At 37.0% G+C, this 24,683-nt stretch overlaps 1 protein-coding gene across 1 annotated transcript; it reads right to left on the reverse strand.

Annotated features, from left to right (window-relative positions):
- Positions 1–10,771: 10,771 nt before the first annotated feature.
- Positions 10,772–20,109, reverse strand: LOC142350715 (uncharacterized). The gene is made up of 4 exons (XM_075402658.1): positions 15,971–20,109; positions 15,440–15,536; positions 14,649–15,040; positions 10,772–11,666 (listed from the first exon to the last, which is right to left on the reverse strand). Exons 1-4 carry the CDS (start codon positions 19,848–19,850, stop codon positions 11,530–11,532), a joined length of 4,506 nt encoding a protein of 1,501 aa, XP_075258773.1. The 5' UTR covers positions 19,851–20,109; the 3' UTR covers positions 10,772–11,529.
- Positions 20,110–24,683: the final 4,574 nt, after the last annotated feature.

Genomic DNA, 24,683 nt, shown 5'->3' on the forward strand with positions numbered 1-24,683 from the left:
CTTATAACTACCGAAACATGAGGATTTGACGCTGTTTTGATTACTGGTCAGTGTTTAACTTCCTAATCTCAACATTGATCGAAACCTGACTTCTTTCTTAAAACGCACACAGAACCCTCGTAGATAAGTTTAAAACAATCTAATAGCTTGCTTGTTAATTTCTGATTAAATAACGACAGAAATAGATTTTGATTGATTGAAACACAGCGATAACCTTGAAAGGATATCGCTGCATTTTAGTCAATGACAACTGGGGCTACTGGGTTTCGCCTTTAGAATCATTCCAGCTTAAGAAAAGACAGAAAAGCTTTTGTTCTAAAACCAGGCAACGTTTAATTAGACTAATTTATTCGCATAGCAGCGGCGCCAAAACTATATGGGCATGAAAAAGAAAGCAAAGTAAACTCAATTGTCATTACCGATTGTAGATTATGAACATCTATTTATTCATAATTGTTCTGACTCCACTTAGGGGGGGTGGGGGGGGGAAGAGATATATACTCAAATGGGTGTTTTTGTACAAACAATTTTGGCCGATCGATATATTCATCGTAGAGAATCGTGAGTGGTATCGTTAGAAAGCTCTTCAAGTTTAGATTTTAAAGACAAAGAATTTTTTGAATTTCGATTTTTCGAGTTATTTAGGTTTAAAATTTTCGGGAACATTTGATATTTGGGTATGATTTTGTTCAATTTTAGCGTCATTTTTCCTTAATTTTAGATTTTTTATGTCGATGTCTTAATTCACAATTATTCGCTACAGTAAATGAAGGAACAATTTTGTGTTCCTCAAAGACGAGGAGGGATAAAAAGGCTAGTTGTGGTATCATCGGGAATTTTATAATCTACAAGATTCGATTTATATTGGAGAGCTTTTTTGACATATTCACTTCAACACGAAATAGGCCCAATTAACATTTACTTTGTTTTCAGGGAATCATCGCTCATAGCTTCCGCTCTGTGTTTTCGTAAGTTTTAACAAACTTTTGTTTTGCCTGCATTTTTTGCATTTTTCTAGTAATATGAAACTGAAAGCCCAATGGGCTTCCTTGAAAAGATTAGGTGAACTTACCTAATACTTTCAATACATACCTAACGGTTGTTGAGACTTTGAAAAAGTTGTTTTTTTAAAGAAAATTAACATTAAAAGGTTTTTAAACTAATTTCTGTGAACTTGTAGGTTTCCCAAATAATGAAAGGTTCATTGACTTAATATTCAATTAGAAATAGTATTCACAGCTATTTTGTCTTCTTATTATTGAGGCTGAAAAGAGAATCAATTAAACAAAATTAATTTTTTCACAGAATGCCTTATTTTGTTAATGTCTTGGACACTTTTTCCGCGCATTCTTTTTTAATTTCTGATTTTTGCCTGCAAATGTTGTTTTTTTTTATGTAGTCTATGACCTTTCCGATTATTAACAGGTCTCAATAGCTTCTTTTTAATAGATGGGGTAAAGGAATCTATTGATCTATTGACTTTGGTCAGTTGATAGCTACTGATGATTTTGATTTCTTGATTTTAAAATGTTTAGAACTTTTCCTTATTTGTTCTTCTTCTTGTCAACTTGAAATTTAGTTTCATTAATGAGAGGTTTTAGCTTTAGTTTAAAGCCGATCTTGGACACCATGATTTTCATAAAAACTTTTGAGTGGTAAATTTTTGTTGACTTATAACATTCGTGTTAGTAAAAAGTACTAATGATTTTGAATTGAGACCCAAATCAAAATATACAATTTTTCATTTACATACTTACCGAAATAGACAGATATTGAAATATTAACAGATAATCTTAATAACAGCTGATGACATTAATGTCCCTCAATATTTTGTGTTTTTTTTTAATTTGTTTAACTTTTTTAGGATTTTCGCATCTTTAGTTGTTTTGTAGTCCTTTCCTATGGCTTAGCCTCACGGAAGATAGATCCCTGAAAGTAATAATTTATATTAACTTATAAATAAAGCTATCAAGAAAGTTCGGTTAAAAGCTAATGACTTCTCTGAATTTTTAAATTATTTGGTTTAACAAATGTTTTTGGAACCTCGCCCCTTTTATATTTTTGTCGACATGCCATGTAGTTTCTTTATGGGCAGGTCCCATCTGCTTTGTAGTGGGAACAAACTTTTTCGTTAGTTTAGGTTTTATCTGGTGGTATTCGGATTTTGGTACTATGTGTTTTAAAAATAGATAGTTTTGCCATAATTTTTGGTTGCTGTTTATTTTGTCGTTTATATTGTCTCGTAGTGTCAGGTATCATGAGCTCTCTAAAGCAGCTTGGTATTATATCGTTCATTTATTAGTTTGGGTTTGTAACCATTTTTAAGAAGAATCTATTTGTGCATATCTCTACATTTGTTATACAATTAAGTCAAAAATTTGGTTGAGCGGAGGTTGGAACTTTACCGAGCATCCTTGTTTATTACATTTATGATGGATTCAATAAACGTAAAATGCAATCCAACCTATTATTAGGCTTCAAGAAACAACAATCAGTACAAAAACTCCTTACTTTGTCTCAAATGCTTACGAAAAAAACATTTGGGATTATTTCGAATGGGATGGTTTCGAACGACCAAGGTCACAGAAAAGTCGGATCAGAGGCATTTTACTCTTGACAGGATGTGACCAAGATTTAATTATTGAGTCATAACAATTTCGAAATCCTGAATGAAATATTTTGAATGATTATTACTGCGCAAAAATATAACCAAAAAGACAAGACTGCGTAAGAGTCTGTGCATGGCACATAAAGTTTCCATACCACGGAAAATAAAAAGAAAACAAGAAAATAGTCCATTACTCCAAAAGTTGAAATAAGGAAAGCAGGTTTAATAGAGAAATAATCTCTTGTAAGAAATAATGAACCATATGAAAAATTTTTCTTTGAGCACCTTCTACACGGTTTTCACATATGAAGAGCGTTGTAATCTTAGAAGTATATTATATAAAATTAGATGAAACTTCAACCCCAAACTTTGCCACGACTCGACAATTTTTTACGCATTTTCTTCAATGTCTTCAATCTTCATCAAAAACTGATAATTTCTGAATGGTTACTAACACCACCATCTGCTTACAGTTATTTTGAGAATCACAAAGCTCTGAAGTCACGTTTGAAGATCGCATTGCTATTCAATTTGAAGAAAATTAAGCTTGTGGCCACTTTCAATTCTTTTTAGCATTTTCTGGTTTCTCCCAATATTATTTTCCACTGTAAGGCGAAAACATCTCAATTTGTAGGATTTGTATTACAGCGCTTCGTATAACTATAAACACACACACACACACACTACCATCCTCCAACTATTGTTTGTTTTTTTTTTCAAAAAAATCCATCATTTTTGACGCTTGATGGCGGAAATTTTGCTTTAAAATAATTGCTCTTTATGGTGTTAAGCTAACAAAACAACTTTTTTCCAATGAAAAACAAAGAGGCGTCATAACTCTTTCCCAACTAAAGATCGAATATGTGCCATTGCTTTATTGCTGTTGTATATAAACCAGCAAATTCGGCAGAGACAGGCATTAAATTTGATAAATCTAAAACACTGGGCGCAGGCGAAAGGAGTTTTTGTAGCCATTGGACAAAAATTCTGAACTAAAGTTTTGTGCAAGTTTCCGCTTGATAATATAATATAATTCAGCGAGAGTATATTAATTGACTTCTAGAAGCATAGCTTAAAAACAATTCGACTAATGGCTGCAAAAATTTGTTTGCCTAATCGAATTTTTGTCTAATATCCCGTCCCTCTAGAGCACAGTGGAATAGTGATTATTACCACACTATAGTTATCGCCATCGAGAAGTTATCAAAGTCCGAATCGAAGCCGAGTTGTTCAATAACTAACAAAGCTCTTAATCAACTCTTGCTGCGATTAAAACAATTGGATAGCTTACACGACACTAAAATCGAGTTCATTTTCCACCACTCTTTAAACAGCAAAAGTGGCGAAAAGTCTAATTCTGAAGAGTTTCAGATTTTCGTAGTATTCATTACGCGCTAACAAGTTAATTGATCGGTAACTTTTGTTATCGCAACGAGAGTTGATGAAATTTTGCAACTGTTGTCGCAATAAGAGATGATTAAAAACTTAATCACCCTATCAACGTTATTTAATAACCCGTCTCCGCCTTGGAGTTTGATAGCATCTCGCTTTCAATAACAACTATGTGGGGATCTTTTCCGTTTCTGCCCCCCCCCTTACGTTATGCTCCCCCAGTTACAGATCACGTGCTATTACATAGTAAATCATTACGTAAAAATATGGCACGAGCGTCTGGGGGCGCAAATAGTATGCACCCACTAAGTTGGGGGGGGGGGGGCAAACGGAAAAGCTACCCATGTCATATTAATTACAAGCATTAAAAATGATCTTTTGTTAATGCCTCAACAAAGTTATTTAAGTTATCAACCCACACCGGTAAGTCAATACAATCAAGTCTAGACACTCGGATCATTAGTAAGATCAAATAAGTTGAACGTGTAGCTGAATGGAATTTACAAATGCAAATTAGCTCAAATGCACCAAAGCAATTATGTGTAATGGAAACTTAAGCCCTAGTTGGAGCCTTGCTTAGATCAGCATTTGTCGCCAAGTTATCAGTACAAAATATTTTGCAGTTTAGAATGCTGCGATTACATGATTTAAAGTGAAATCAAACAATCAGCAGTTTAACTCTTTCTTTAGTACAAATAAAGCGAGCTATACAAAGCCATTTTTTTTCACTCAAAGGCCATCAAGAATAGGCAGCGACAAACCATTTAAAACCACGTCTTCCATCAATTTAGAAAACTTTTGTTCATATCGTGGCCAATATCCGAAAAATCGAGTATACATAATTGATTTTGTCGGGCATTTTCATGACACGTGTTTTATGATTAGGCAGTTGAAAGCGTGTGTGGAAATGAGTTACATTAGGCAAATTTTGTTCAAATTTACTTAAAAATGGATCTATGTGCACTATTTTTTCACAACGCGTGCTTCTGAAGCTAGTATGAAAACTCTGGACAATCTTCCGCACTAAGTTCCACACCATAAGTCAAAAGTTCCCACGCTAACTTCACAAACAACAAAGATTTAGTTTCATTTAGAACGAGAGGAAAGAACCCAATTGGTGGTTAATTTGAAAAATTTCCCTCTCGATACTATTTGCGGAGGACAATTAGCAGTTTTGCAATCACACAAAGCATTGTTCTCGGAAACAATTAAGTCATTGGATTGGATCTCAAGTGAATACAAAAAAATTCGGGCTCTTAAGTTTTCGGCTAATTACAAGTGCAAAACAGTGGAAATGGGTTAAGTTCATCAGTGAACACCCATTACAAGATGTAATACCTTCTCCACGATATAAGCAACTCATTTCTACTTGCATAACTATATTCCATCGATGAGAATTGTAAATGAATCGTTAAAACGGAGGACAGATTTTGGTCACTCGATTCCACGAAACGCAACATTTATTTGCTTTTTCGGACACTGGTCAATTAAATGTTGTGCGTTAACTAGGAAAGGAAAGACAAGGAATCCAAAAGGCCAGCAACTATGCGCTGCAAAAAGTTTGTTATATCTAACAAGTGTAAACATCAAACCCTATTTAAAAACATAACCCACTAACGGCGGGCGAATTGCTCTCAAACGACCGGCGAGCAGCTATTGAAGGGGCGCGAGGTGAGCGCAGCGGGGAGGGGTGCACCGGGGGATGATGGGGGGCAACAGTGGGGAGGGGTGGTGGCAATGGTGGGGGTTGGCTGCATGGGGCCCTTACGACCTGAACGAATTGCAGGGGTGGGGATTGGGGGATGAAGTTAGAGGGGACTGATGTGTGTGTGTGTGGGGGGGGGGTGGGAAGGGGAGTCGCATAAAAAAGACTGACAGGACTAATATAATTGCTAAAAACTTCGTTTGAGAGTAATTAAAAATAGCCACCCGAATGCAACCTGAAAGATACTTACCATGACTCAAATACTAAAACTTGTTGGCTTTTTTGGGGAAAAATAACAAAGCTTATTAAAGAGCGTAAGATGAATTGTAAGACGTGCGGTAGCCAGATTTCGAATTTGCGCTGCCGTGAGGATTCTCTTGCGGGTGTCACTAAAAAATTAATTCATTACCTCCCCTAAATTGATACTCCTGCAGCATGAAACTAAGTTTAGCTATTGAAGATTCTGCTAGCAAAGTATTCCGATCGCCTAAAATTTTAATAGCAATAGTAGTCGAGCTCGAAAAAATCACTTAATGATTAGAGAAGTGTCAATTACACTATATTTGAGTTTTTTTTGTTTATATCCAGCAGGAGCACAGCTACGATCTGAAAGGCGTCATATAGGAAACTATACTTCACGCCAACTGAAAAGTAATGCCTCCTTCGATGGGTAGCCGAAAAACACTGGTATTTCAAATTAGATCATCCAGTTTGCGCAATAGTATATCATAACATCTTCCTGCAGTGAAAAATATGGCTACAATATAGAAAATGGCAGTAATTATCCCACGTTTTGGCTTTAAAAAATTACGTTTTGAATACAATTAAATCACCATTTTTGCTTTTTCAATTAAAGTTAATTATTTGAAACGGCGAGCTGCAGAACTATCAATAGAAAACTATTAATAACACTTAAAAGTTTAGTTTGCCTGTTTCTCAAAAATGTGTCTCATAATTTTCTATTGTTCTTTTTGGCGATGCATTTTTATCAAACCACTCTCGTGTTACACAAAAATAGGATCAATAGAAAAAAGTTCTCTTGTGTGCATTCTCTGGTTTCAGAATTGCATCAGCCCAATCGTCATTGAGTTAAGTCACGGAACTTTTTTCAGCTGCTTAAAAAGGGACTGTTTCAAGAAAAGGAAAAGATACCGTTTTGTTTCCTTTTTTGATTCCGGATACACAACAGTTCAAATTTTACTTATTGTTTATCAACTAATGGAGTTTCTGGAAGCATGAACATGAATGAACACAAATCTTTCTCTTTTTACATAAATAAACATGACTTTCCATGTCTCAACAAATTTAGAAGATGGAGGCCTGGAGATTATTCCTTCGATATCTTTTCACAAAACCTTATGCATTAATGTATTTTTCACTAAGTTAAAAAAGTAATCTGTCTGCTGATATTTTCAATCATAAAATTTAAGTGTTGCCTCCCGTGAAACTCCGATCTCAAAAGTCAAGAAAAATTTGCTAAGCTTGAGAATTTAATTCTTAAATTGATTTCATTCGATTTTGTTAGAAATTAAGTGGATCGTCAGTTTGAGAAGCAAATCAAACATTAATACTGAAACATGGAATGAAACTCGTTTGATTTCGGAAGTTTGTTGTTGAGGTCGGAAAATCACGTGTTACGTACACTAGAGAACACAATCGTTAACCAAATCTTTTCATCATTTCATTTTAGTCACCTGCTTTATTGACTTCAGCTTGACTCCTTTAACGCATTGCAAGGTGTTTAACTGTTCAAGAAAAACGTTGATAGGGGTCAAATAAAAATAGGCCTAAGATAATAAATTTCTCGTATATTTTAACTCCATATGTCAGGTTTTCAACAAATTCGGCAACTTTTTTAAGCTGCGCATTGGATAATTTCTCACGTTTTGCTGATATACAGCAGCCATACCTACACTCGGTCAGAAAAATGCTTTATATAAGAAAGATGAATTCATAATTCAGCTAAATCCAAAGTATTGATCAAAAGGGTAATGGAATAAAAGATATTAATTTACACTTATAAATCAGAAGTACTCAACAGAATAATACAAAATCACAGGATAAATCTACAACAACATGGAAGATATTTATCAGTTAGAACAATTTCTGAGGGATTAATCATTGGTTAAGATTGCTAAAATTCGCAGTAATAATCAATTTTTGATCAAAACAATAACAAACAACGCGGCTTAGATATGTGCCGCTGAGTGGTATTTTCAGCTCTCCCCTGGAAAGCAAATACACCATGGTTCAATCGGCTAGACAAACTTCGTACAAACATTTTAAAAAATTGTTTTGCTCAATTAAGTGTTAATTGCCCATCTAAAAATCAATTGCCTCCAGCTGAGAACATAGCTCAGAGAAAAGCTCCAAAAACAGCTATTAAATAAGACTAAACTATTGGTAAAAGAACAAAAACAGGCTTTGACAACATGAGCTTAACCATTGAAATCCAATCAGAGCACATCAGCGTAAACAAAAATAAAACATGCTTGATCGTTACAACAATATTCCAATAGCTGATTTAATTGTACCATATAGTTACTTTTTTCTTAGGGATTAATCATTGGTTAAGATTGCTAAGATTCGCAGTAATATCTGTTAATCAAAACAATAACAAACAACGCGGCTTAGATATGTGCGGCTGCGTGGTATGTTCAGCACTCCTCACGGAAAGCAAATACACCATGGTTCAATCGGCTAGATAAAAAATTCAGCAGTTAATCGAAAATAATTTTTATCAATTTTAAAAAATTAACAAACCCGCCATATTGCCGGAAAAAAGCTACCATTGATTCCCATAACCCAAGTTGGGATTGAAACAACAGAGATTTGAAAGACCTTTTTCAAAATTTTTTAACTGCGCACTATTTTGAGTAGACTTTGTAGTTCAAAGTTTTGTACTCAAGTTTCTCAATGAGTGAATACAAGGCTAAATATCAAAACCAATAAGCTTTAGAGTTTGTATCTAAGCCTTTTCAGAACAAAGTTCAAGTAGCAGGCATACAAAACTACAAAACTGGGCTTTCTGGGCACTTCCCGTTTCTATTTCTGATTTCGTTTTTTAAAATTCCATTCATTTCATATTGCTTTACTCAGCACCGCTGTTTAAAAGAGCTTTGAGCAGAATGAGCGAAGAAAGAAACTAGCCTAGAGAAGTAAAAAAACTTTCACGCCAAATTTTGAACGAGCTGTGAACAAAGGTAAAGCGATATAAATTTGTTCGACGATGTAAAGAACATAGCCTGAAGAATTCCGAAATGACTCGAAGTACAAATTCAGCTAATTCCAAACCCACTACGCCACTGATCGATGCAGAAAATTTTTATTCGAAAGGGAACTACCAAAAAAAAGATGAAACAACCCAAACAATGCATACAATTAAACAGTGAACACAGAGAAAAACGAACAAAAAATCATTCTATTAACTTTTTCGACATTTACCAACACGTGCTGCGTCTCAGCGTTGCATCCATTGTTGTGAAAAGAACCTTTAATATCGTTACTTTTCGATCAATTACCCAATAAACACCTGAGAGACACACAACAAAAAGACATCAAAATTCTTACAAACATTTTTAAAAAAAAGTTCTGTTCAATTAAGTGTTAATTGCCCATTTAAAATTCAAATGCCTCCAGCTGAGAACATAGCTCAGAGAAAAACTCCAAAACAGCTATTAAATAAGACTAAGCTATTGGTAAAAGAACAAAAACAGGCTTTGACAACATGAGCATAACCATTGAAATCCCACCAGAGCACATCAGCGTAAACAAAAATAATAAACCACCTGATCGTTACAACACATTATTCCAATAGCTGATTTAATTGTACCATATAGTTACTTTTTTCTTTAAATGACCACAGGGCTTCGGCAATACGGACAAAAATTCTAAAATATGAACTAATTTAAGCGGTTTTCTGTTACAAAAATCAATCAAACCTGATACCTAAAAATTAATGTTTATCTGAATAACAAAAACAGTAACTTTAACCAAAAACACCCGAAACATGAAAACTTGGAACGGAAAACCTCATCGGTCGAAAAAATTTCATTTTTTACACTCATTTCCAGCTCTTCAGTTTTTTCAGCTATTTGACCTGAACACTTTCCTTCCACGCGTTTCACTTACTGTTTCAAAAACACCCCAAAAAAACCGCTAACCAAAGACGCTCCACCAATACTCTTCATCGAGTCGGAGACTGACGGTGGCTATTAACAAGAATATTAAAAAATTATAAGTTTCTTAATCCTTCAAAATTAATCCAGGATTTTTCTCTAATTGTTCAATTATCGAAGGATTCCACGTCTCAATTTGGATGATCCAATTGCAAACCATTGCAACGCTGAATTTCATTAAAACAAACTAACTAATTTTTTATGGGTGAAAAAGCTACCAAGGAGGTATTCCAACTCCCGAAGTATTCACCGCCCGGTTACCAGGCCCTTGTGATTTCCTACCCTACAATCGCTTTCACTTTAGTTACAAACTTTACATCGGAGTGAGAGCAATCGAGATCACTCAAAAATGAGAAAGACAAGTGTGGTCACATGAGAAGTCAGAATGTTCTAGAACGTAAGAGCAAAAACGCTCGAGCAAAAACTTTGCATAAAAGACATACGTTTACATTAATTGCTTCAAACTTCGTTGAGAGCAATTAAAAACCCAAGAAATCGAATAATGGCCGTTATGCTTTGCGGCTTTCAATCTGTCAACTTTTTTTCGCGACGATCCCGACAATTTTGGACGAGTGACCATAAGACAGTTACGCATAAACGAGCAAAGCCGTCTGAGGTCATTTTCTATCAGAATGAATTCCTTTTTGTTGCCCGAAGCTAAAAAAAATAGAGCTTCGGGCAGCAAAAGATTAATTTCACGCCGTGCTCCCCAGATCCATAATGAGTAGTTTGTCCACACGAATGCATATTTGACTGCTTTTTCCAAAGTTTGAATACAGTAATTAAAATCAATTAGGTACGTTTGATCGGTTCCGCCCATCAGAAATATATTTTCTCTGCAAACTAGAAGCAGTTATCAGAATCATAAACTTATTAAAAGATCAGAAATTATTCTTTTGAACATATCAATTAACATTACGCATCAGAGCACAGAAAAATGTGAGATTAAAACAACGAGAAAATTCATAGAAAGCGCCTTAAAGACTATATTTATAGATATTTTAGCATCGATATACTAAATTTTGGAGCATCAAACTGATATGATCTTATGTGAAAGTTTCTAAGACTAAATAGATATGTTAAAGAACTGTGTTAAAGATATGGTTAGCAAAACATACAAATAGGGTCAATAATTGTGCTGAAATTGTGATATTAGAATTAGCAAATAGGGCATTGATATGAATTCATGGATAAAAACTCCCAATTATATTAACGGCTTAATTAAATTTAACTTTTAAAAAAATCTTACTACTTACAAATAAGGCTCGCTTTGAGCTACCATCGGCCCAAATTGTTAAGAAATGCTATCTAACTGATGCAAAAGATTTTAAAACTTATTCCCAATTCAGAATTTAAACTATCAATTTTTTTTCCACTGCGTTCTGTACGCATTTGAAATTAGCCGACCGAAGCTTAAAAGCGCCCCGTAATAGAACTGATCTTTTCCGTTAACGCCCAACCCCCGATTACGTTACAGAACCTCTAATTTCAAATAGCTTTTTTTAAAATGAACCCACGACTGGGGTTCGCAAACACATATTTTCTCACTTAGATCGTTAGGGGGGACATGGAGGCATAGACGAATAGATCCAATAAAGTTTTTGAAAATTTGAATAGATCTCAAGAGGTCTGCAAAAGAATAGAGGTTAATTGTATGATGCTTGTACATTGACGTTGTCATTAGGATACTGATAGAATCGTGAGGATGAGAATCGGGTGGTTTCGGAATTGTTGGGTTGGAAATCATCGCGCAGGGGCCGGTTGTTGTTATCCATGAAAGTTCCTAAGCACAGAAAGTAAACAGTTAGTATTGTAATGTGAATGGTTCAAGTTGAGAAGTTGTGAGATTAAGATACAGAGGAAAGATCGCTATTATACTAAGGAAATCTTTATTTTCTAAATAAAGATTTCCAAATCTTGATGCTCGTCTTAAAAAACTTTGACCCAAAGCTTTGACCGTTTTTGTGAGCGTTGAAAATTTTGAATGCTCAATGAAAAGAAGAAATTGAAGCTTAAAAAAGCTTAAAGCAAACCTGAATTTGGTTAAATTTAAGGCAGACATATGGTGGGAAAATTTGCAGCACATTAAAGGGAAGTGGTGTAATCATAAATTAACAAAGATTTAGCTGAAAATCGGAGAAATTGCACCAAAAATCGCATGATTAGTTACAAGTATGAATTAAAGGCACCGATGAATTTAGAAGCTAGAAACTATTTTAGAAACTAATTATTATTAGAAATTTTTAGAAATTATTATTAGAAACTAATTTAAATAAATGAAACTCTAACAAAAGCTACTTTAATCAACCAGCAACTATTTTAGGATTACAGCCTCAATTTTACACCATTTAACATTTCTGGCTACTGTCATTAAATAGCGTGAATAAGAGTGAATTAGAGGGGGGGATGACTGAAGAGGGGGGGGGGGGGGGGTCACACTCTTACGTACCGCCCTTTTATGTCTCCTCAAAACAGTTTCAGTGAATCGCATACTTAGATAGCAAGGCTCAGTCACTTAATGCCCTCTGGGCATTACCTGTTTATTCCGTTTTTGAAGACGAAAAGGTAAAAGCTCCAGAAAAAAATGTCAATTGTCAAGCGAAAAATTGCATTAAAAAGACAGCAGTACCAATATAATTGCTAAACTTCGTTTGAGAGAAATTTGAAACGCAGCTGGCAGATTGCCAGAAAATAGCCGCAATAGCTTCGTAGATCTGCAGTCTAAAAAAAACAGTATAAAAGAGACCAAAAAATTAGTCTTTTCATTGAAGGCTGATATGTTATATTTTGATTTAAAATCTGTATAAGTTTTTGCTGCCTCTAATAGCTGCTCTCAAATATCCTTCATTTAGAGTGACACACACCCATTTGACCTTATCTCTTTGAATTGAAGTAAATAAAAGTCAATTTGAAAGTGATGAAGTCATTTTTGAGAGTGAGGTAAGTCAAGTGTGACCAAAAATTTAATCACGCGAATGAACAAAAAAACTCGCTCCACTAAGAGCGAAAAATGACGTCACACACGCACTTCAATTGAAATTGCATGAACGAAAAGCAGATTTGAAGTGATTGTGACGTCATATGGTCGTAACAAAAATCGCGACGACGAAATAAAAAAGACCAAGAGAAGGCCAATAATAGCCCCAGCTATCGCTGTGCGGCTATTAAATATAGAAAAAAAACAAGATAAATGATATTACTCGAAATTTATCATTAGCGACACACAATGTAAATGGCAGGAAAATAGGAGCCATACCTCTGAAGATAGTCTTGAAAGGCTACGATGAAAACGAATAAATGTTGATAAAAGACAGGCAAAAACTCAATCAACAAACATATAGGAGTGAGGCGTATAATTAAAATTGCGTAGAAGCAAGTTATCCTTCAAAAGAACAAAAACTCGCTCAAATGAGAGTTGAAAAAAGTTACGCAGAACAACCGGTAGAAAATTATTTCTGAACAAAAAAAATCAAGCGAGCAGGTAAAAAATGAAGCAGTTCGAAAAACCTAAACTCTAACTAAAATTTGAACAGCAATTTCCATATTCTAATTTCCACTTCTGTTAAAGAACAAACTACAAACACTCGGTAAGAGAATTTCGAACAACGCTCAGTTAAAATAGCGAGTGAATAAGTCAAATTTCAGAACAGCAAGGTGAAATACAGACAATAGGGAGATAGATTACCCAATTCATAGCCATTGTGGAGTTGATGAGTCTAGAAAAAAATAAACATACACGGCAGTTTGCCGGAATAAGCTGCGATTGTTTCCAATGACCCCGATTAGGATTGAAAACAGCAAAGAAAGAAGAAACGTTAAATTGATTCTTTTCTCTCAAGAAGAGGTGTTATTTGGATTGGCCTTGGTATTTAAGCAAACTCCTGCTCAATGAGAGGATAGAGGGATTTACATCAATGCCAATAAGCAGTAGACCTGGTAACTTAGACAAAAAATGATAAAACATTTCACGCAAAATGTTCAAAAAGCGGAAAAATTAGGTTAAAAGGAAACAAATTTGGCTTCAACATACATTTGGCAATGGATAACTGGAAATTGCCGATGCAATTAGAAATGTACAATACACTAAAAACCATTAATTGCAGCAAACTTACCTTCAATACATATGTGTTCACAAAAAGCCTCAAAATGCTTCAGTGTGTCGTCGAGTAACCTTTCAATTCAACTGGGAAACAAAAAATGACTATGAACAACGAAACAAAAAAAAACAGACTAACGTCCGACGAATTGCTTTTACACTACTAGAGGCAGGAGGTTTGGTATTAGGTAGCTACCACTTCAGCAGGCTAGCCTCGCTCAGTGAGAGGAATGGGCACTATTTTGCGAATACAAACTTCGAATGACAACACGCGGCCCATTTCTCCCTCACCCAATGAGGTTAGCCTGCTGTTTGACACCACTTACAACCATACCATAATTTTAGGCCTCGTTAGCAGATTCGCCAAACCCTACACTTAGATACAAGTAAAGCTTCAAGAAACTGCATCAACAAAATGCTCAAGCACTTTAAGCACTCAGTTTAAGCGGTTTTCCTGTACAAAAAGTTGAACTGATTAGACGCAAGATCGCATAAAGACCAGCACGACTAAAATAATTGCTATAAACAGTTTGAGGGCAATTAAAAACCAAGACAATCACAACATAGCTACACCCAGATTACAGCTTCGCAGCCATTAAAAATGATTGAACGTTACAAAGTTGAAATCGCAGTTGGTCTTTCAAGGTCGAAATATCATGGCAGACAAACCTCGAACTGTCTGAGTAGTTGTTCGCGTCACAACTGTAGTTTCACGTTCAGTGTGATAATTTACATTTGAACCCCTTGAGCCCCCAGCTTCTCCAAATTGGCTCCTGAACAAAGCGCTCAGGCCTCCTGGCTGCGATTGGTTACCTGTTGTCGATCTTGACCTCTGACCGGCATCTTCATAATCACTACCTCCACTGTAATGCTGCGTATATACAAATTTGTCAGAGTAGTACGCATTGCCGCTATTCTCGGGGACTCCCGAGTCGATTCTGTTCGACATCGGAGGTGGTGCTCCAGGGTTGCTCGGGTATTGTTCGGTCCGCACGTTTATATTGCCCAGTTTTGGGGGCTTGAGGGGGACCTCCGGAGGCGCCATTCTAAGGTCTGCGGACCTGTAATACAATATATAATTTTTGAGAGCCCAAAAGATAGATATGAACGAGCTCAATTCAACATTTTCCTGCCTCAAAAACGCCACTAAAAAAAGAAACCGACTATCGTCGGACAAAATGCTCTCGAACGACACACGGGGTAATTAAACCAGGGGCTGCAATCTATATAAATTCCTTTAGAAATGAAGACAAGCGTGAGAAAGTTGCCTGAGAAGTCAAGAATGTTCTAGAACAAAAGCGCAAAAACGGTCAAGCGAAAACTTTGCATTAAGAAAGACACACACGTTTACAATAATTGCTTCAAACTTCATTTAAGAGCAATTAAAAACATGCAACTATTTTTGAGAGAATCTTATATAAAGATATTTTTAATCCATTGCTTAACGCAAAATAACTAACCGTAAATTAAGGGTTCCATTAGCCGTTGTGACATCCGATGGGTTGATAACTTCATCTTCGGAGCTCTCCACAGGTGACTTGATATTGCGAGAGATACCTAGAACAGATTTGTAAAAGAAAATGAGGAATACCGTACTTGTTCTAAGTCAGATATTATGAGCCGATACCCTGAGAAAATTAACATCCCGTTGCGAGAGAACAGTCGTTCCATTCTACCTGACAAAAACAATTAAAATCATTGAATGAAACTAAAAGCAACAGTAGAAAACACTTGTTAAATAGATAACACTTGTTCCAGGTCAGATATTGAGAGCCGATAGCCTGAGAAAATTAACATCCGGTTATCGTTCCAGAACAATCGTTCCATTCTACCTCACAGAAACAATTGAATTCATTGAATGAAACTAAAAGCAACATCAGAAAACACTCCAAGCGTCCCGAGTTAATTTGACCTAGAGAAAGTTTCATAAATAATTGATGGTTGTTTAGTGAACAGAGATCACAGTGAATCAATAAATAGATAACACAAACCGATTATATTAGCGTCTGTTGGCGGCAGACCAGAGCTTTTTCCAAAATCAGCAGATCCAGGAACATACGGCTTCCTTTCATTTATCCAACTTCGGTCATCGGTTATCTTTTTAGGCTTCGGTGCCACAACAGGTGGTGGTTTCCTGGCAGGCTCAGCTTTGTTCACATTTGGCAAAACCTCGGTATTTATTTCACGCGATAATGGACGAGTAATATTTACATTTGATGCTGGCCTTTCAACGTCAGCTTTAGCTGACGATTCAGGCATGTTGAAAAACTTTTTCTTCGCGTCTTCGAAAGCCGGTCTTGCAAAAATATCATCGTTTTTGGATTTTGTAAAATTAGGCTTTTCAAACAAGATATCAAAATTGTCCTCGGCTGAAGGTTGTTTTACAGTTTCAAGTTTTGGATTGGACCCCTTAATTGAAACTTCAGGTTGAGCATTGAATCTCGAATCAACGTCAGATTGCATAGTGGGCTTGGGGTCTATTTTCGGTTTTACGTTAAGTTCAGGGTTTCGATCAAAGCGTCGAGTTGGATTTGTAACCTCGCTGTTTGGAGCATCAAAATTTAGATTGGAACTGTAGGGTTGAACAGTGCTCCTACTTGGATTTCCACCATAATTAAACCTGCTCTTAGGCCTTTCTTCGACTTTAATTTCAAGTTTTGGAGGGGGTTCCGGGAATTCGGGTTCCGCTTGATAATCAGTTTGCACATCTGGGTCAATATCTGGCATAGATCTTCTTGCAAGCTCTTCCCTGTCAGAAATAGGAGTCTTGCTCGGAGGCGATTCGTTACGCTTTTTGTACATACGATCAAAAACTCCCACTGGTTTTACGGGAACTACTGGTTTGGCATTGCTGATGTTAAAATTAGGTGATGTTATGGGTTCGTTGGCAATATTTACTGATGCGAGGTTGGTTTTCTTTGGTTCTGGAGGTCGCGGTGGACCTTCCTCTTCCTCCTCATTCTCTGGATATTCCCGTGAGTATCTTGGAACGCCAATAGGATTACGTGTCAAGGGTTCATCGCTAGGAATATCTGCCGAAAATCTGTGACCCCCAAAAGATCCTCGACCTTCTGGATCATTCAGAGCATATTTTTGCTGATAGCGATTTAATGAATTTCTATTCTCAACCGGCTCGTTATTATAACTACCTTGGCGATCATGTCTGGGACCAACGTTAATTTTTGCGTTAGCGGTCAATTTTGGTTCGATTTTAGATACTTCTTTAGGTTGCATATCAAAATCACTGTACATTTCAGGTCTAGGTCTTAAATCATTCATGGGATCATCATTTCTGCTTGAACGAAGAATGTTTTCATCGTAGTTTCTTGGAAATTCGCTCCTACTTTGTCTGGGCGTCTGATTAAATTCAGTGCCAACAGATGCACGCGGCCGAGCATCATCAAATTCGGATCTAAGTCCCCTGTTATCTCTCGGACGAGCATCGTCAAATTCAGGCCTGAAATTTCTGCTATCTCTCGGACGCGCATCATCAAACTCTGAGTTGAACCCTCGGCTATCTCTTGGACGGACGTCGTCAAATTCAGAATTAAATCCCCTGCTATCGCGCGGTCGAGCATCCTCAAATTCGGGGTTCCTTCCTCTGAACTCTTTAGGTCGCAAGTCTTCCTGTTCCACTGGATCTCTGAATCTTTCCCGCCGTTCAAGGGTGCCCGGAGATCTTTTGGGATCATATTCATAATCTTGAGGTCTCGAGTCGGATTCTGGCCCCATCATCCCCCCTTGCTCCTGTAAACGCTCAAATGATGATTTTCTTCCAAGACGCACCTCTGGATTTTCGTATTCGACGTTAGCATCAACGGACGGATCGAAGTAATCATCTGGATTGCGATCCCTGTCTATTCTTTCAGGCGACTGTTCCTCCTGATTTTTCCCTGATTTCTTTTTCGACTTTTTCTCCTTGTGCTCCTTTTCAGGTTTTTGCTTGTCGCGTGACTTATCTCGTCGTTTCATAAACCCTAAGAACCCTTTTTGAGGCTTAGTATTGCCCTGTGGGTCTTCTGGTTGATTATTACGTGGATCTGATTCAGGTGCTGGGAGCGAATAACCTTCGGGTAACTTTGGTCTACCCATAGACCCATGAACTTCAAACTCAGGTACACCTCTATCATCAAATCCCTCCTGATTCCCAATCTCTGGGCTCAGTCTTCTCTCGGTTAAGTCCATTTCTACATTGGCATCAAATCGGTTTTCTCTACGAGGTGGCTCCTGATTTTGGTTCCGAGGAGAATCCAAATTACCGTGCCTATCTCTTATTTCTCGAGGTGACCCACGTGAACCGTGCGGTGGAAACCTCTGATCATCTGGGAATCGCGAATCACCTCGACTTTCGCGCGGAGAAATCCGACCACCTTCGTTCATGAATCTGTTCTCATCATAGCGTGGCCTCCCCCGAGTATCGAAGTCACCCCTTTGCGGATACCTATCCCGATCGTAATCGATATCTCGTCCCCGCCTGTCTTCGCCGCCAAATTGAGTTTCTTGAGGTTCTTCAAATTCGCGTCGTTGATCAGCTGTAGATTCCCCAGCGTTCATTAAATCAATTCTAGCCAAGTACTCCTTTCTGTCACTTTCGCTCTCGGGAGGCAAGCGGTTGTCATATCCACTACTGGTTCCAGGTTGAACCACATATTCATCTTCGTGCCGACCATCTCCGTGTTCCGGTCCAAGAATGTCTTCCATGGAAAGTGCACGTCGATCATCAGCTCCTTGACCTCCATTACGTGTTAGGCTCATGCTTCGCATACTGCCCATTGTGTTGTACCGATCAAAAGTCTGGAACTGACTTCTTAACGTTCCACTTTTCTGCTTGACCTGGTATTCAGTATCGAAGGTCAAGTTTGGCTTAGAGCCAAATTTGATCTTTTTGGACTTTGGGTCTGGTCTGACTAATCGGAAGAATGCATGATGCTCAACGCAAATTTTCCAAACGCGTTTTGCTGCTTTATAACCCTCCATTTTGAAACCAATAGTTTTCTCGTACTTGTCCATCTCGGCCGGTCGAACCCTGATGAAAAAGTAGTCACGCTTGTACGAGATTTTTAGTATCTTCGGCCATGATATTCTGTTGATTCTTGTTTTGTTCTTAAACACAAGAACTCCCGACCAGTTAATCCCGAGGTCAATTTCTATTTCGTCTGAATCTAAGCAAGGATACAAATCAGTTCCATACATGGGCAATTTCTTGGCATTCTCTAGATAATTCATTTCCGATTCCGCTGTAGTCATTCCCCGATGACCTTTCCAAATTTCAATAATTCCTTCAACAAGCTTTGAAGAATTTTCTCCAGGACCAAATGGGAAATCATACAGGAAGTCATAATTTTCGCCTTCCTCGTAGTCCCCAATATCCGCTTGACAAATGTACGAGCCAAGGACTTGCTGGGTTCCGAGAATCATAGGATGCATCTTACCTTTGCAAACGTCGTCACGCAATTGCAAATAAAACAGATACCTAGAGTACTCGAGCAACTGTGTTGGATCGGGTGGGTAAAACTTGACGTTCATTGCGAGCGCTTTATTGGGAGCATTAATCATTTGCCTGGCAACTGGTTTATTAAAATCAATCCATGTTCGGCGAAGGTTTTTGTGTTCCATGATGTCGAATGACAAGGAAAAGTAATATTTCTCGTCGATTGGCGTGTCCAGCTGGCCACAAACGCATTCGAATAGTTCTCGACCAATTGACTTTCGTTTGACTTGCACTTGTACTGGTTGGCCATCCAAAAGATAAACCGTGTAGGAGGCCATACCAGGAAGAGTTTTAGTACTCGTATAGCTAACATTGCTCACATTTGACCTAACTGTAGCCGTTCTTTGGATATACCCATCGTCAAACCCTTCGTCAGCCATGTTGATGTTTGTTGCCGCAAGCAAGCGAGTTTAAACTTTAATACTGATTTATAATAAATGCCAACTATTTACAATTCTGAAAATAAACGCATATTCATATGTGTTGTTGGTTAAAAATGACCGAAAGGCTGTCTTTTAAATGACTTGAACAAAAAAATTACACCAGTGAAAAAAGATAAGGCGCCAAGTAAACGTCGCTTCATTTCTGAATTCAATATATCAAAGAGTAAGTTGAGTATACAATAGTCATTCACGCTGTATATGGTAAATAGTAGTTGGTAATTGTGCATAAAAATTTACTCAAACTACGCTTGTTAGTCCAGTGCTTTTTATATACACAAATTATGAGTCACGGACTAAAATAATATTTGCGTTGTAACATGCTTTGTAAGCGAAGCGCGCGAAGTAAATTGTTTAATATCAAATTGGTTGAGTACACAGACAAAACGGTATTGGTGTCAGTTCTTTCAAAAACGGCAGGCCTCTGCTTGCGATGAAACTGATTCTCAAAAACTTCCCAGCAGATTAACAATTGCAATATTGACACACTTAACGACTGATCTGGATTAACGTTCAGAGCAAAATAGGATCTTTTTTGTTGTCGCACGCAATATATCACAATGATATACTCTGTATTTGCACGTGTTTTATGACTGGGTGTGCAGGAAAACGTAAAAGATCCGCAAAACAAGTCAAATAGCTCATTTGGGAGTGGGAATATTCATTTAAATATTTTTGTTTCAAGTAATGGAAGCAAATATAGCCAAGCACACCCGTCCTCCAATTTCACATAAAATTAATTTAATAAATTTAATTTACAGTTACTGGTAGTTCAATTTTTAAACGTTCCAAATTTCAAATTTTTAACGTTTATTATGATGCCATTGCATTGACCAGAATTTTATTTACCCTTCCAGAAAATGAGTTTCATTGATGAATTTTACCTTTGTACAAAAAAACAGTATTACTTGAGAATAATAGTAGTAGTAGTAGTAAAAGACTTAAATTCCAACAAGAGGAATACATAGTAAAAGAAAGACATGACAGTACAAATTAACAAAGCACAGTAGCAAATTAAGATCTGCAGTCCACACAGCGACATTTAAGAAAATATGTACATGGCCGAAAGTAATTAAAAGAAAGTGTTTTGGCTATGAGAAAATTATCTAAATTCTTACAAAAAATATTGAAAGATGACCTAAAGTCAATGACGTTGATAGAAATTAAGTAATTGGCGGAGTGGATAGTTCGACTAAGAAAACAGTTGTCAGTTTTGAATTTTTTGTTCAACGGTTGTTCAAAAAAGGTTTTGACTGATCCTCGGGAGCTGAGTGTCGTACTATTGACATGCAGCTTTAAGTCACTCTCCATTGTTCCATGCCAAGTTTTCCATAGTAGAATAAGGTCAGCTCGCGCAATTTGATAGCAAATTGGATACAAATTTAGTTTTGAAAGTGTCTCGTTGTAATCCTCAGACCTAATAACCCAGCGCAACACTTTGCGCTGAAACTTTTCTAACACTTTCAAAATACCAGTTGTAATACACCAAGCTTGGGAGCAGTAAAGTAGCACAGATAGAATCATCGTTTGGTACAACGTTTTCTTGCGGAGAATAGAAACTTGAAACGGTATGCTTCTTTTCAAAAAATTAAAAATTTTATTACATTTCGCAAGTTTCGTCTTAACATGTGTTGTCCAACAGAGATCTTCAGTAACTAGCATTCCCAAATCCATAATCTCTCTAGTGAAAAGAATTTCCGCTTCTCCTAGAAATAAGGGAGACTGGCTGCATTTAAAGTTCATCGCTTTACACTTTTCTGGATGAAATTCAAGTTGATTTTTGCGTGACCATTCATAAATACCATTGATGTCACATTGCAGACCTTCGAAACAATCAACGCATAGCAGCTTTAGGTCGTCGGCATATAAGTAAACATGGGAGTTTTGCACATGGTCAACAAGATCGTTCATGTACAAGATAAACAGAAGTGGTCCAAGGACACTTCCTTGTGGGACACCAGATGTTACAACGGATGGCCTAGAAAAACAAGATCCTATACGGACAATTTGGTGTCGATCTTCGAGATAATCCGAAAAAAGATGAAGAAAAGCGTCGTCAAACCCAAATGCTGCCAGTTTTTTTAGTAAATTATGATGCGGAACGGAATCAAAAGCCTTTTTGATATCAAAATAGACGCTAGCACAAGGAAAATTTTCGTCAAGATTGTTGTAAAGAACATCAAAATATGAAATAAGTTGAGTAGTTGTGCTGCGTCTCTTCATAAAACCGTGCTGAGCGTTTGTGACTAGCGGCCTAACTAGTGGATACAAAAAATTGAACAACATTTTTTCAAAAACAATAGAAAGTTTTGGAAGCAAGCTGATCGGACGATAGTTTTTAACGTCACTTGTTGAACCATTTTTGTGTAGTGGTGTGATATATGAGGTTTTCCATTCCTTAGGCCAATGCGAGGACTTTTGAATAACTTGAAATAATGCCATAACTGCTGGGGCTAAAACTTGACAGCCATCACGAAGCAAGAAAGATGGTACTTGATCTGAGCCCATGGAAGAACTGTCATCACATTTGCTCAATATTTTTTCAATTTCCAGAACTCCAAACGTAACATCTTGTAATTTAATACTCGAATCTAAAGCTATTGGAACATTTTCGTGAATTTTACAACTATAGACAGAGCTGAAAAAATCATTGAATGCATTTGCCTTTTTATCGTCAGTTGAAAAACTGACACCGTCGTAATTCATCACAGGCGGAAAAGCGCTGGTCTCGTTGAGAGTCCTGAGTAGCTTGAAACAGTCATTCCTGCTCGTCAAATTACATTTCTCAATAAGAAGACTCGTGTCAAGTTCAATTGACTCTGAAAGCTCTTTCTGACTTTCCCTCATTTTCAATGAGTCCGATAGTGTCCAACCTTTTTCCAGCCTTCTCTTGATCGTCTCGCTTTTAACAAATGCATGGTTTGCGAAGAGTAGAAAAACGGAGCTGATACACGCTTTCGGCGTTTCTTAGCTATCGAAACCGAGAACGCTTTTTTCAGCTCATAGTACCATAATGAAAAGAAATCAGAGGCTTTAATTTGGAAAGTTAGTACAGCAAAAAAAGCTCTTGATTAAACGCTTGAATACTGAAAGATGATTTCGAGTAAGTAGAGATGCGTATACTTCTGTAATTATTGATGAGTGGAACTTGGAAAATTATTGGAAAGTGATCTGAGAAAGGCTCTTTTGGGAGATGGAATGGAATTGACTCTAGAGAAGTGAAAATGAGATCTAGGCAGTTCCCACGAATGTGCGTAGCCTCATTAATTATTTGATTTAGACCTAAGTCCGTGAAAAAATCCAATAAAACATTATCTGAAGAACTAGACGAGGAGAGACATGCCCAAGCTACCTTGGGCATGTTAAAATCACCTACAACATAGAGCTCGAAATTCGAATTCAAACCACGTTTAAGGCAGAATGTATTAAAATTGTTGATATAAAATGAAATCGATTCCATCAAAATATGATTGCTAAAGAAGAATTTCGAAGACGGTGGCGGTCTGTACACTACAATAAAGAACACAGCTTTTTCTATTTGGACAACTGCACAAGCAGCTGAAAAGGGGTAACTGTCTTCTGATAAATCAAATACTAGATGGGACATAGCAGACGATGCTGCTATTAAAACTCCGCCATGTCCACCTTTTTTTCTGTCTAAGCGTGAAATAACAGTGTGTGATCCACCAGGAAATATTTCAGAATCTGTGATCTGGTTATCGAGCCAAGTTTCTGTAAGGAATATTAAGCTAATTTTTTCCACCTGCACTAATTTCAGCAATTTTAATCGTTTTTCAAGACAATTGATAGATTGGCAATTTACAAGTAGACAATTAGCATTCGTTGTTAGTCAATTTACCGATTCATTCAAGTTCACCAGGTTTCCCTGGTAGAAAAGTTGTAAATTTCTGATTCGAAAATCCTTTTTACTTTTGCCTTCACCGATCATCTGAAATCTTTGACAGAATCTTCTTTTCCAATTCTCGATCGGATTGCGTCAAAAACTTTTTGATATACACTGGAATGCGAAAATCTTTTAGATAATGGCTGCGTGCAAAACAATTTTCCATGAAATGTGGACTGTTTGTTGTAATCAGAATTGGTCTATAAAGGCGTCTTTCATTGTTAGCAGGGTTTTTGAACTTTCCAAGGCGTCTTGCTTGCACAATATTTCCGTCTGATTTCAGACCCATAAAAGTGATAACCTCGTCAAGAAGCTTCGTGTCAGACTCTATAAGTTTGTTATAAGAATTTGCATTTTCGGGCAGACCGTTAATCAGAAACTGCATTGGCTCATTAGCCGTTTTGTGTCCCTTAATTTTCTTATTCGTAAGAACAGCATCACGAAAAGATGGCAAAGTCTCGTTGAAAACTTTTTCGAAATTGTCCTTGATATGATTAGGCAATGCTAGCTCAATAATTTTTGGTATTTCAGTACCGATTTTAGCAGACAAGGCAACAGCAACTTTGTCAGCAATTTTATTCTCATCTAAAGTCTTTGTCAACTTAGCTTCGGATGGGAAGAGCTGATCACTATCACAGGTATCACAAATCCATTTGCAGTTTTTCCTTGCTCCAAGCCAGTCCACATCGTCAACTGATAGAGATACACATGGACCATGGAACCAAAGCTCACACTTCTCGCATGATATTGCCGATTTATCATTGTCTTTGATGTTCCGTTTACACACACTGCACTTGCAAGGGTTTGACTGTCGTGTCATTGTTTAGAGCATAACCAATATGAAACCAATAATATGCTTACCTAATTTT

Source organism: Convolutriloba macropyga, chromosome 12 (assembly GCF_964194025.1).
Source record: "Convolutriloba macropyga chromosome 12, txConMacr16.3, whole genome shotgun sequence".
Classification (NCBI taxonomy): Eukaryota; Metazoa; Xenacoelomorpha; order Acoela; family Convolutidae; genus Convolutriloba; species Convolutriloba macropyga.